A 14,781-nucleotide genomic window follows, 5' to 3' on the forward strand; every position below is an offset into this window, starting at 1 on the left:
TGCATTCTTTATGAAATTTTGGGTACATGGGAAACCAGTCGGTAAAGCTGGTTGGAACCATGAATATTTCAACTGAAAATTTTATGATAACACAACTGTTTGTGCATAATATTGCGATCTGTCGAACTCAGTGCTAATGGTTATAAAGAGTCATAAAAATTTAAATTTATACGTCCACTTAGATTTAAATAAAATAATAATGTGTGACTGGTAGACTATGATTAAATAGGACATTCAAGTCAAAATAATTTTCAAGTTTGATCAGAATAATTGCAGAAGCGAGGCTGCTATAGAGTAATTACAAAATTGGATTTTTTAATTTATTAAATGGAAGCAGTCTATGAAACCAGTGTTAAAGCATTTGATAATCTCGCTTTGTGTGCTGTTACTCCCGAGACTGTCAGCTTCAATGTCGTTAGCTCCATTTTATTATATTATTTTAACATTAAATTTTGAGAAAAACTAGTGGAATTTTCCTATGAATAATTAAATCTTTGTAGAGATATATTTTTCTTTAATTTGTAGGCCCGTGAGTTTGTAATACCGACAGGCTATCATACACAGCAGCAAACATTTGCTCCTTCATAATGAGTATTTACATTTTTCTGCCCATCTTAAGCTCATACTCACAGACGATTCACCTACAATTTTTGGACGTCTGATTTCAAATGTTTGGATAGAAAGTGTAAGGAATTATCGTCAACAGATTGGAAACTTTATATAGTTCTCGATGGTTTGCATGTTATGTTGCATGTAACACGAAAATAACACACACAGAAGTTGATTATGACGCAAAAATTAAAATCCGCGAAATGGATAGCAATGGCCTTTCTCTTTCCCAAGACACTGTTAGAAATTTGGATATGACTGAGAGCAGGAACCTGAGAAGAATATTTACATCCAAGCGAGAAATATAAGGATTTTTAAAATCGCGTCTCTTGGAGTTTCATAATTTATACTACAAATGTGATACACTCAAGGATGACCAGATGGGCGCGGTATGTAGCTCGCATGAGGTTTAACATAATCATACACAAATTTCATCGAAAGACCTGAAGAGAATAGACAATTTTGAAAATTATGGAGTAGATTTAAGGATAATATTAAACTAATGGTAAAGATAAACATTGGAGTTTTTAATTTGCCTCAGGAAACCTTCCAGTAAGGGGATCTTGTGAACAAGATAATGGGTATTATGTTTAATTTCTTGATCATATTAACGACTAAAGATTCTTAAGAATGATTTAGCCGTTCGCTGTCTTAGGTTATTGGCAAAACATTAATTTTAGAGGGCACAGTTATCGAAATCATGTTTCCGGTTGCAGGAATCTCTTATGTCCGTTCCATGATTATGTTATGAACACACATGTAATGCATATAGTTAAGAGCCCCGTAATTTCTTATCGTCTAGGAAAATGTAAAGCTCCGCTATCAAAAATGCCGACATATAATCCATGTAGTCTTGCGAGATGGGTTGCGATTTAGGACCCCAGAGTGTATATGGTTAGAACCAGTGAAAAGAATGTAGATTTGACTAGGTGTATGCCTAGTAAAATCAAAATAAATTTGTGAAACATTTTGCTTCGGTGTATGAACTGGTGAACTCTTGAAATTTACTTGTGACATCTTTTGGTGGGTTGTTACATAGTGTCACGTAAATCCTTGGTCATATGATAATTCTGCAATTTTGGAAAATACAGAAAAATATAAACAGGGAAAAGTTGTTGAAAATCTTTTTTTAATCTCAGGTGTTATAATCCTTTTACCTAAGACGAGCCACTACGGCGCTACATTTTTTATACCATAAACATTTACGACGATGTTGACACTCCGACACGAAAGTTCGCGAGTTGTAGCTGTTTCTTCTCTTTCTTTTACCCCATAATTTCTGTAGCACCATCATTACGACCTCTCCTTAGTCTGGAAACACACCGCCCTTTCGCTGCCATGTCAAAGTGACGTCGCCGTAATATTTCACTGTTAAATCTAATCATTCTCTTTTCTGCAGTAGCGGGCTTGATAATTCTTCGCGTTTAATCTCCACTCCCATGCCTCATGGTCAAAATTACCTTCTTAGAAATACCGAGATCGTGTCTGCCCACCGAATGTTTTGCCTCAGAAATTACTGGACGGATTTTAAAGAAATTTATTACAGGTGTAAAATGTAAGATTCTCGGGGTTATAATAACTGTGCTAAGTTGCGTAGAATATGTACATGTACGGAGTAGGCCATGGATGAACAACCCCCAACCAAAGTTAGCCTGTTATGTAGACAGATGGCTTGATGTAGCGCGATTAGAATTTCATCCATACGATTGTATCTGTAATAAATTTTCATAAACGTCAGTAAAGTATGCAACACAGGTTAATAAAGAAAGCTTTTAGAAATTAAATACACTTTAGTGAAGTATGTATTTTCATACTTTTTATTTACAAGTTCAGGGAAGGGTTTAATAAATACACTCTCTCCATGCGCTTAATTTTTTACTATAAATTCAACAGACCTCATACAGTATGAGTATGTACTAGTAACTACTCCATAAAATGATAGTGACCTCATATAATATTTCCCTTTTAATATTAAAAACATCCTCGTGTAATATTAGATGGTAATAAAGGAGGTCACATCTCCCACATAAAAACGAAGTCCACATACATTAGTGACAAAAGAGGACGAGTTGATAGTAGCTACATTATTTTGTACAAAAATTATTTTAATTGTTCTGTCAAAATTACTAATTACTGTCAGTGGGAAGTTGTACTGCTGTGTACATTTTCTGAAAATTATAAAAAACCTACACATACGTGCTCTGTTTATTATTCTTTTGTTTTATCAGAGTTGTATAAATTCCTATTCTACTGAAAGTATGTAAAACAGAAATTGAAAATTAAAATATATATGATCTTTAATAAACTCAATATGAAAATCGTATTAGTTAATAAATTAGACTCTTTTCTTGTAAGTATATGCCAACGTTTCGGAAGAAAATTTTACCTCAACTCTGAGGTATGTAATAAATTAATTGGCATTTAATAAGTGTGGTTTCCTGTAAAATACTCAGTTCTGACTACAGTCTCAATCCGCATTCTGCCTTATTTCCAATTAATGCTGCAAAAATTTCCATCAAATCTTGTCACTTCTCCCAATATCTTCAAGTTATTTAAGGAGATTTTTAGTTTTGGAAACTTGAAAAATAACCTGGGGCCAATCAGTCACGTCGACTGACATATTTCATATTATGAGATTTGAGGTTCTCATAGCAGTGAAGATGTCAATTTTGATCTTGTGGGTAGTGACGTTTTCTATGATAAAAAGTAAACTATTAATAAGATCAGTAATTGGCAACAACGGAGCTTAACTAACTTCACTGGCAGAGTTTCTTTGAGAATTCTACAACTGTTCAGCTAATTAAGTAATTCTCATATTTTACGGAATCAGAAGATTCAGTGGCGTATTTAAAAGAGCCCGCCACTGGTAAACTTTTGATGAAAATGAAATAAAATAGTACAGATATTTTAAATGAAACTAAAATAAAAGGAATAAATCTCGCTAATCCTCATTTATTACGCTCTGTTTCCTTTATTTTTTAAAGAATACTTTATTACTTTTTAACGCCAGTAATTTATTAGCGCAATAACACATTCCTGCATTATGCTTCGCGCAGAAACTTAATTTTCTCTCACGTTTTATAGTGTAAATATATTTTCAAAAATCGGAAAGAGTTATATATCTTTCCGATATCTCACTGAGGTAAAATTGTCAAAATTCGTGGAGTCGTGAGGGCGAAATAAAATAATTTTGCTGATTGCACGTCTCTAGTGGTCGTTTATTTTGTTCATTTCGAGTTACATGTTGAAAATGAACATATTTGTTATAATTTTGTGATCCATATCTTTTCCTTAAGCTTGATGAATTGTGTGCAACACGAAACATACGTGATTACAAAAGGTCGCGATGTATTTAAACTGTGTTTATGCAGAAAATAATTCTTAGCATGACAGCCTATGCGCATACATCAATGCTTCATGCACAGCATCACTTAATTAGAAGCGTTGTATTATTACAATAAGTCTGCAACAACTATGTTTCGAGTCTGAGATCTGTTTCTGTCTTTCAGTAAGATGCATACTCATGAGAAAGAACTGTTTCGGTAGCCACAAATTGACACTGGAAGCGGTGAGTACCGTAATTTCATTACTATACGAGTTAGCAGGCCCCTTTGGTAATAGTCGTTGGTCAGGTTACAGCTCTTCATCTCTTGAGAGTTGAGCAAAAGTGAACAGGAAATTCATGGAAGCAGTTTCTCCCTTTAATAAAAGCCCTGGATTTTATTTTTAAATAAGTGTGTGTTTTTAGACTTGCGAATTTAGTGATTTTCGTCCAAGGATCTTATTTTGGAAACACGTTTTTAAGATATAGTGATGTATCTGTTTTACGAGTCTCAGTTCATACAACATCGTGGAACAGATTTGTTATGGGGAAAAGTTAGGCATGCTAGTATGTAGCGTGTGTTTTCTTGATTCTGAAATTATAACTTAAATGCCGGGGTAGCGGTGAGAAATGTTATTGAAATTCATGGAACCACTTCAGGGACATGTTTTATGCACAAAGCAACGAAAGTATTCTGTGTAAACATGTTCATTTTTTTTAGTTATGGTCCATTTTTATTTTGAAATGAGGATAAAGATAAAATGTAAATCCGTCCATAAGAAGCTGCTTATTTAGGAATAGCAGATTCCAAGTTTCCAGATTTGACAACAATAAATTACAGAAAATGTTGAAATGGCTGTCTTTGTGCATTCACAATGCGTGTTTCTAATTAAGGATTTTCGCATAATCACAAATTCCAGGCTTGTTACAAATTATCTACGACCAGACTTGAACCCTTGGATATAGTACCACTACACCACTAATTTCCGTAACATACATAATGCTCTTAAGACTCTCCGTTAACAATTAATGAATCTAAGTCAGGTGACCTTGAAATCGCAGCGTCTAAGGACTAATCTTTAGATAGTGTCGAATATTTTAGAAACACTCTGTATACACACATGTTATGTGAAGTGTGCGTCAGTCCTATTTGAAATATGGTATATTCTCATTACTTATACTTCTTGTTGAACACAAACACTTCGGCTCTGGTGGTTATATGCCTTTAAAGCTACCATTTTAGGCCTTGCGACGGGCCGATCTCTCGTCCAAGGGGTCTTACCGAATGTCCATAGATCAAACCAACTAAAAAAGTTGGGGACCCGTAATAGGGTACCATAAAATGTATAAACATTGTTAAACCGGAAAAAGAAGAAGAAGCTACCATTTTAATCAAAGTTCCTAAAGTTCGGTAAAAACCACAGAGCCATTGGATAAATCTGCAAGAGTAATCTAGGTTTCTACAGAATTATGAACAACATATGCAAATATAATTGTAATGTTTTGTTAGAGTGCATAGTGTGAAAACTTCGTCACGGCGTCTGAAGCCAGATTCTCCCAAACGAACCAATCCAAAACCGACGGCCTAACTCCAAATTCCAGAACCCAGCCAATGCACACTCCGTCAAACCTCACCGTGTCATCGTCATAGCCCCATTTGCATTTCTTGATACCAGAGTCGCTACCGCGAGAACTTAATTTGAACTTTGCTTGCATCGTACTTACGGCGCTCAGTAATATCGATCGTGACGGACATCGGCTATTATATTAGGAATAGATTCTCGTGTCTCTGTTCTTGCAAGTTACCGTTTTAAAGAACATTCCTCACCAGAATGCCGTATTCATTTCTTATATCCATTGTCCTAGATTCATTCCCAGTCTACTGCTTATAAGGTCTCCCGAGATGATGTATACACGTAAAAAAGGAATGCTAACCTTGTTATCGATTTTAGTGTGTTGTTTTTACGGAAGACATTGACGGTTGTCATTTTGAACATTACATTAGATTGGCTAATTCACTGAGTGCCAATGCTGACGCATGTAATGGTTTCATTTATTAAAATGTTTATTTCGTTCATTGAATATGTGTATTCGTTTATTGTGGGAGAAATTTTGCATATTAAAGAAGGAACTTATAATTTTGAGAAAGGAAGATTACATCTTTTGATTCTTACTTTTCACTTAGAAAGTGACGTTGCCACATGAGCTAATTCCGACCGTGCTCATCCATTATTCATTTATTGCAGATAGAAATCTGTTCTTGGAGATAATAACAAGATAAGATGCTTCAGTACACATGTTCTCGTGTTTCATTCGTAAGAACTGACTATAATCTAATTCTCACGGATACAAAAAGAAAGAAAGAAGAAAGTCGAGATGACATTTCTTGTATCTATTGCGGGTTATTCTCTCTTGGGTAAAGAGAGAAGTTAAGTTGAAGTGTCTAAGTTTTATAATTCACGAATTAAAAATGCACACAAAATAACAGAGCGAAACCGTCAGAATTGTTACACTATGCATACACTTCCTAAGTTGTTCATTATATCTTGTTCTCCTTATTGCAGATATATTCATCAGATCGAATTATTAAATGAAAGCTGCGTGGAATATTTAAATTTTAGGCCACCATTTCCTTAATATACACGATATATATAAAATAAAGTTTGCTGAAAATAGTTGGGGTTATAGAGCAGATGGTAGTCATATTAATGATTTTGAAAACTAATCGAACCGAAAGTAAGTAGTCTCGTATCTTTCCGACCCAGGGAAGTGACGTCATGTTCTGAGCTTGTATTTTAAACTTCCTCTAATGGCTCTAGTATTAAATGCAGATCAGGGATTCTTTTTTGCGTGTGAGGAAATATTAGAAACCCAAATGGAGGCTGATGTTTGACATGAGCGAAGGAAGTTTAGCGCTACTACGCCTTCAACTTTATTAATGTGTTATAATTGCGAAGGGCAATTGCCAGTTATTGTCGGTGAGCATGAGGGCGTATCGCCGGAGCTGTGGACCGAGTGTTCAAGGCAACTTACTGGAAATTGCAGCTGAGCTTCAACTTGGAAAACCAGTTGCTTCTTGGATGCGTGTACAGGGAGGAAACCGCATTTCTGTCGGTTGTTCGGTAGTTCTGCGTAGGCAAAGGGCCTTCATTCGACGCTTTCTCTCAGGATACGCGACGCCACCTACTGTTGATCCAGTGGTTTTCTGGCGGTGGTTCAGGAGGAGGGGAGGAAATGGATTCACCCCCTTCACGTCCCATTTCCTCCTACATATCCAGCAAAATCCTTTACCACGTAAGGCCAGTTTTATCTCGCCTGGAGTAATCGGAAATGTCGTATAATCAAGGCTCTTCTTCGATTAATCGAACGATTGAAATAGTTATTTTTTCAAGATTTTTGTTTCATAGCGTACGGAATCTCAACGTTAATTTGAGAGTTGACAACCCGCCAATGGCAAAGGTGTGCAAGTCTGAGGCGCTATTTAAAATTTCATAATGTGTTAGATTTTTATGGCAAGACGCTGGTACTCTAATGCCCAACTCTAAAACTAGAGATACCCACTCCCACCTTCTTTTTGGTCCATGACTGCCTATTGAATACAATAGCGGCTGCCCTTAGCAGTGTATCTGGCAACCACCTCCTAAATCCGCTACATGCAGTGATGTCATGGGATCCTCTAGGTCAGTGGTATTCAACTTTTTTTGTTTGCGTACCCCCAGATGTAATTTCTCTTCAACTTTGTACCCCCAAAGTTGTTGGTGTATAATTCAAATTATACATAGTATATAATCTACGTCTAAAATAAATTACGTTACTGATTATTCAGTGTTTATCGTAAAATAATATATATATTTTAAATTTCATGTACCCCCTAAGATATCTTGGCGTACCCCCGGGGGTACGCGTACCCCAGATTGAACACCACTGCTCTAGGTTTAAATCTGTAGCAGTTAGTATCAGAACGAAAAAAAAAGCAAAGTCTTGACTCTTTCCTGTCTGTAATTTTACTTTCTGCGACTGAGATAATAAAAATTATTGTATATCGTGTCGCGCATGGAACCGAACTAATGTCTCTCGAATAGAAATTGGATAATCAATATCCATCAAAATCGAGTATAATATGAGAAGGGTAATAATACATAACACTCTATCGTCTCTGTTTGCATTGTACAAACAGACTACAAGAAACTAAATTACGTGTCTTGAAGACAGCATACCATACAGCTTGTTTCAAAATTACTTCCAAAGTGGTCAGTATCTTACAGGAACCTTTCACATCAGTGCTGGAAGGAATGTTATTCTCCGTCGCTTTTCGTCACCAATTTCAGTTTTAATGGAAGTCCTTGAAAATGTTGGCGTGTTTATAAACAAAATGCAAATTTGTGTTCTTGCATTAACCGTCTTCAATGCATATCTAGCTCAAGAATATATTATTACGAACTTGCATGTGCTACCTACGTGACTACCAAAATGTTCACATTCGGCAATAGTCGTTCACTTTCGGCGTATTTCGTGAGTCAACTCTTCCGTTCCGCCCGATCCAAAGTCTAAAGTTCCGGGCGCAGGGCCTGGCTGTACCGACGCCCGCCAGTTAGCTTCCGTCGAGGAACGTAATTGGTTCGATGCTTTACAGCAGTGCGCTGATGTAGTGCGAAGTTTTTGTTTCCCATCTAACAGTGCGCGTATGCATATTTATATGTGTGATGTGTTTAACGAGTGGTTTATCTTGTCTTATCATTAATATTTTTGGAAAAGTTTAAATAATTTGTTAAACGTGTCGCAGGTGTTTATAAATAAATAATTTAAAGTTTCTTCGTGCGTAAAATAAGTCTTTTTTTTGTGTGTGCTACTACGAATTTGTAACGTCTTTACATTTTATTTAGAAAAGTTTGAACATTTTTGCGGTGGCATGTTCCTGATATCGTATTTGTTTCATTTTCTTCTGTGGCCGGCGGATACATTTGCAGTTTTACACGAAGAAATAGGTAAGCGTGACGTAAAACGTAAAGTTGTTCTTGTGCCTGAAACGTCTATGATCCACACACTCATAGCTTCCACACTACACTATATGGTCGTTAGTGACAAGTTTTACGCTGCGTCCGCTTAACCCTGAGTCTTCTCCTATACTCACTGCATAGGAGTCTGGGTGGGTCCAAGAGCTGGTCTGAACAGAGTGGCGAACAGAGAAATCACTTTCTCTGCTGGAATTAGAACACCGGTCGTCCAACCCGTAATTTCACTGACTGCTGTGTTCCTTCGCGCTTCGTACTATTATTTGATGCGATATAAATTTTAAAATTGGTTGTGTTGATGTTTATAAGTAAGGAAAACATTTGATTTATAGGGAGTTTGATTTTACAGATTAATCATGCCGTTAACACGGTACAGCTTTCACTGCATTCCACCTGAACATTTTCCCAAACTACACGACCTAGGTGGTATGGATTAAATTCACCCTCCAGTGTGTTCTATAAACAACGGATATGGAGCAGTAAAAGGAATTTCTCGAGTTCGATTCGCTCTGCACGTTTGCCAGTATTTAATGGTTGCCCGTTCTTTTACTACTTTGTACTTTCGGGCGCTCTGTGTCTAGAGGAACTACTTCTTAGGAGTTATTCCACGAGCGTTGGTCTAGGAGCTGGATTTGACGTAACCCAGTAATGTACGCATCCATAATTTAACATGAGACGCGGCCCTGAAATCCCGATAAAATCAATATAGACATTTAGTTACACAGACATGATATTAAAATGAGGTTAATTAGGCTCACTTGACGAACTATGCACATTTGATTTTATTGTGTTCTGAAGTCAACTTCAGTGCACTGCATAACCGAAAGAGTGGTTGCAGTGTGGAACGCTAGTCAAAGTGGGGTACTCTGGAAGACGGCTACTGCAGTATTGGCTACTCCTCAAAGGCAACACCACTGTTATCGCCTCATTGTAGAGTTTCTGAATCATTTTAAATTCAATTGTATTTACAATATTCTAAACGTGGTTCACTAGTGTGTTAATAGTGGCGAGATATTTTTTATCACATATTCGTCGTCTCATTGACCAGTGTCTATATATCTGTGTTACATAGATACTTCTACCACATTTTAATTGTTATCTATATTTATTAAATAATCATAATTTTAAGAAAATTTTTAAACTAAACGAAGCTAATTTTTCTACTGTTAAATCTCCATAGAAATTATAACAAATGTTACAGAAGGCTATAATATTAAAAAATAATGATATGGACATTGTTAAGCACGCAAGCGTGCTCGCGCACAAGTATTTTTCTGCACACGCAACTTTAAAATAAAATTTAAAGAACCAAGAGATGTTGAACCGGGCACAAAACAGTAAAAGAACTGGGGATAGTGACCACTTGTGATAAACATCCCTCGTATAGGACCAGAAATATTACTAAATTGCCATAAAATATAATATTTTATGAAACATCAGAGCATAACAAATAATTTTCTTATTTTATTTGGATTAGTGTCCAATTTATCCCCAAGGAGCTAAAAACTATTTCGTTATAGTTTTTAAAGTTTGTTCCAGGATTTAGCTAAAGTTGATTTTGCGTGTGAAAGGTAGACTCGTCGTACAATTTTCGTACTTTCAAATTATAATTTCGTTTACAGATTTATAGGCAAAAGTGAAAGCATACAAAAAAAACCTTCTAAATAATTGACTTAACTAACAATATTGGCTCCACGCATGGGCCTCCATGTTTCTGGGAATGTGTTTAATTTACAGTTGCTTTGTACACATGATTATAACATCATACGTTTATCCTGCACTGAATTTGTGTTTTATGACTACAGAAAAACCATTATAACTTAATTAATTTATTTTTTTGTGTTTTGTGAAGTTATACCTTAGTCCAGTTTCTACCTAGACAAATATATCGCTGTCCTGTATCAGTTACATCGATCTGTTTGAAGATGGCTGGGCAAATAGTCGAAGTTTATTTTGTGAATAAACTCCACTCATATACAGAATAATCATTTATTTACCATTAAGTATGTGATATATATATAAATCTTCTGTACTGTGAATGATTGAGAGGCAATAGGTATAAAAATGTTTTGTAACGCACGTGACAAGTATTTGTCCTTTCATACAATATCACAAGACCAGTTAAGATCGAGAGAATTCAGACCGGAAATATTTCTTGCATGTAACATAATTTAAGAAACTGGAAACCCCATAAAAATAAATTAGTACATTGCATGAAATATGTGTCTCATTAAGTGACTGGGTAAATTAGATTCCGACAACGGACTGTCGGTAATTATACTTCAGTTTTCAAAGAAGGTGGTAATTGAGAATGTTAGCGAGTAATAACTTTTAGAAAGGGCTGTATTTCTCTCGGATATGGTACAGATGTAACGAATCAAAGGGTATAATGTATGAATATGCAGTTTGAGACTTTCATTGATTAGCATCTATAATAGCAGAATTTATATAGGGCACCAGTACAAAATTGTAATACACATTTCCATTCCTGTTAGAGTGTCATAATTTGAGCACCACCTTTTACGCCCAGTCTGGGGATTTTTCAGGAATGTGACGCATCTCTTGCTGGCCTAAATACCCCTTAGTAGTTAAATATGTAAGAAAAGGGATGTGTATTTATTGCTGTCTGTACAGAGCAGCTCTATTTTCTGATCAAGGTCCCTCGCTACTTTCTTAATTTCCTTCCCGAAGTTTGGTTTCGTGTGGATGAACTCTATTGGAAGGAACATCCCATATATTTTGCAGTCTTTGATTGCCTCTCGATGATGATGTGTGGGTTGAAGAAGGGAAGTCCGTACAGCAGTGAAAGAGGAGAATATGAATGACCTTGACAGGACATGAATTACTTCGACAGATGAAATCCCTCATGCACAATAAGCTAGCATTGTCACATTTTGTTATTTTAGAATCACGGTTCCAATTACCCGCTGTCCTAACTGACAGATGTTCCTCTTATTTCGTCAGTACTTCCAGACGAATGGTTTGAAAGTATATTTAAAAATCACAGGACTTATCGTCATCTTTTATTCCGCATTAAATGAGATTTGCAACTTATACATTATTAAATCTATGAACTATGGTGACAGAACAGCCTTAGGATAATAGAAGACAGATTTTGGTACTTGCCGTATGTACGTATATAACCTTCAGGATCTAGTACAAGATAATTAATTATTTCTGTATTTGTTATTTATTTGCCAGCGTGGCTCAAAATAGTCCACAGAGGCGGGCTGTTGTGAATCTTCAATCCAATAAATGCAAATAACTTCTTAGATAGCTGAGTGATTCTTCTATTCCATGAATTTAGCTAGATTCAGTAATAAATTGAGATGAATAGTCTTTATAGGTTCATACTTTCTACATAAAAATTTGTCGAGCATAGTAGCTTTTATATTTTCGGAGAGCCACACTGCCTTCAGAGGCCTTGTCTATGATTGGTCCACTTCCTCAGCCTTAAACGTTGTCTTCTGCCTACCAGTCTACACGGCGCCAAAATTCAGACGAATGCAATAATCCTCACCGCCGTGAAAGCGAAAAATCTCGCTTACTAGCATTTAGATCCACACTAAGTCGGACGTGTAAAATAGATGTTTGAAAGCAAAGAACGGGACATATAAATCAGATATTTAGGGACAATGGTTCCCGAACCTTGGGTCGCGATCCAAGATTGGTTCGCTACGACATTTGATGGGCCTCGTTGCGAAAGTCAAAGCATAGAAACATTTATATGGTTTTTAATTTAGTCGAGTTTATGTTGTCGACGAATTTTTCGGTTTGCTTTTGTGGTTTTTACTTTATTCACACAACAATTAATAAAATATACTAGTATTTAAAGAAATAATGTTTCTAATTTGCCCTAGATTGACAAACTGTGGTTCGTCAAGCGGAATAGTTTGGTTGCGAACAAAAAAGTTTGGAAATCGCTTTTATAGAATAAAAAGGCTTTTTTGATGTAGGTTATTGTATTAAATGAATGGTTTCATAGGATATTAAAGCCGCGAATCGGCTTCACAAAATCAATTATAAGTCAGTGAATTGATTACGTACGGTTCAGCACATTTTTGTGTTGATTTAGTAATGGACGAGCGCAGGTAAAACAAAGTTGAAGACGGCGTATTTGTTGACTAAATGAGCGATTGTTAGCTTTTTAAAAAGAACTATGCTGTACGGAATTGGTAGGCCTCACAAATGTAAAAGTATTTTAAAAAAAACCGAAATTAACACCTGGTGTGGTGGACAAAGTTTGAATTTGAAGAATTCTTGAAAATTGTTAATTACAAACCTGTCAACGTAGTTTTAAATTGTATGTTGTGTTGTAAGACTCGTAGTTCTAATAGTTGCCAGAGATCAGTCTGAATGACAGAAAACCAATTTTCCATTGTGTTTACAATGTGCTTAATATCTGTCGGAGAAGTCTGTCATATTTTCTCAACTTTATTTTCTGTATCTTTTGCCGTTGGCAACTTCCCACGTTAAACATCACAGTATTAATTATAACGCCATCAATTATACGGCGGAAATCAGTGTACTTTTAAAATAAACCCTCTGCTATTCTAAAACAAATTATGGCTTATTTTTCTTAGAGAACCTTTTTATAAACTATCCGTTATGTTAAAACTTCATAGTATTTAACTCCAAACATTTAAATTTTATATAAAGATAAAATTAGCGCTTTTAAACTTTTTCAAGCATATGTAGTCTATAGGATTGTTTTAATCATATTATTAAATAATTAACCACAGACAGCAACAGTTAACTGTACAATATCTATCACATTATTTTGCGTTGTTTGCACAAAGTGCATAGCGAGAACTCATTATGGTCTGTTCATATCCATTCGTTTGTCCGTCAGACATATTGAAAATAATAAAGATAATAAAATTAGAAATAAAATTCCGCCATGTGTAAATCTGAAGCTTTAAACCTTTATGTGAAATTTACAGAATACTGAATTTCAGCTCCTGAATTGAACTCTCATGTTTGCCATCCAGAAGGCCAGTGGTCTGACGATGTGATATTAATTAATCCTGGTTGAATTCGTCTTCTATACATACGGCACTGATGTTTATGGACATTTTGTTCTGTTGAGATGACTATTCGTCTGAATTCGGCTGAATCTGGTGATTTTAATGGCATCGGTTTTGAAGCTCTAAGCAGTGAGTTACGCATAGCGAAGACAAATTAACGATAAAAATTAATACATATCAACCCACTTTTCTCATTTTAGAGACTACGCAGACAAATGTTATCAGAGGTAGTCTTATGGAACTATGAGAAATATTAATTAAACAAGTTGGTCATAAAACACTTGCGAGCACGCAAATAAAAGGGAAATTTATGATCATAAATAGGAGCATTAGGTAGGTCATGGAATAAGGTTTAATTAAAATAGTCTTCTGAACAGCAGAGTTAAGTTTAATTTGGGCAGACATCGGTGAAGCCGAGTAAGTTCCACTTCGCTCCAGCCGTTGTGTACCCACGGAAATAGGGTGTCGCCCCCGTAAGGAAAGGAAAGCTGACGCATACAATTTACTTTTAAAATTGAAAGACAGATGCGAGCTGCATATAATATTACAAACAGCTGTGAAGATGGAGACAACGTGTTCCTTCGAAACGTTCATATCTACCTATAAGTCCACGTGGCGTTAAATTCCAGATGAACAACATTGTGACACAAATTAATAATCTTTTTATTTCACAAGAGAACATTTCTTAACATTCGGCTTTAAAATGAGATGCTTCTAATTATAATATGCATTTACAGCAGCCATAAGTTAGGAAAAATATAAAGAGTCCATGAAATGCTTAAGTAATTTTAGAGAGAAAAATGGTTGTAGT

At 35.7% G+C, this 14,781-nt stretch overlaps 1 protein-coding gene across 3 annotated transcripts in view; it reads left to right on the forward strand.

The window, feature by feature from the left end:
• The window catches only part of LOC110840276 (nephrin), a 545,495-nt gene that overhangs the window by 50,074 nt on the left and 480,640 nt on the right, over positions 1-14,781 (forward strand). For 2 of the 3 annotated variants that reach the window (XM_087357908.1, XM_087357909.1), the window contains exon 1: positions 8,520-8,916. In XM_087357908.1, coding sequence (XP_087214034.1) covers positions 8,841-8,916 — 76 coding nt within the window. In that variant the 5' untranslated portion in view covers positions 8,520-8,840. Of the gene's footprint in view, positions 1-4,118; positions 4,178-8,519; positions 8,917-14,781 lie in introns of those variants that run through there. The other variant, XM_087357910.1, reaches the window with a different exon arrangement.

The sequence above is a fragment of the Zootermopsis nevadensis genome, unplaced genomic scaffold, assembly GCF_977971745.1.
Source record: "Zootermopsis nevadensis isolate Lab colony 2312 unplaced genomic scaffold, Znev_1.0 Znev_ptg000029l, whole genome shotgun sequence".
NCBI lineage: Eukaryota > Metazoa > Arthropoda > Insecta > Blattodea > Termopsidae > Zootermopsis > Zootermopsis nevadensis.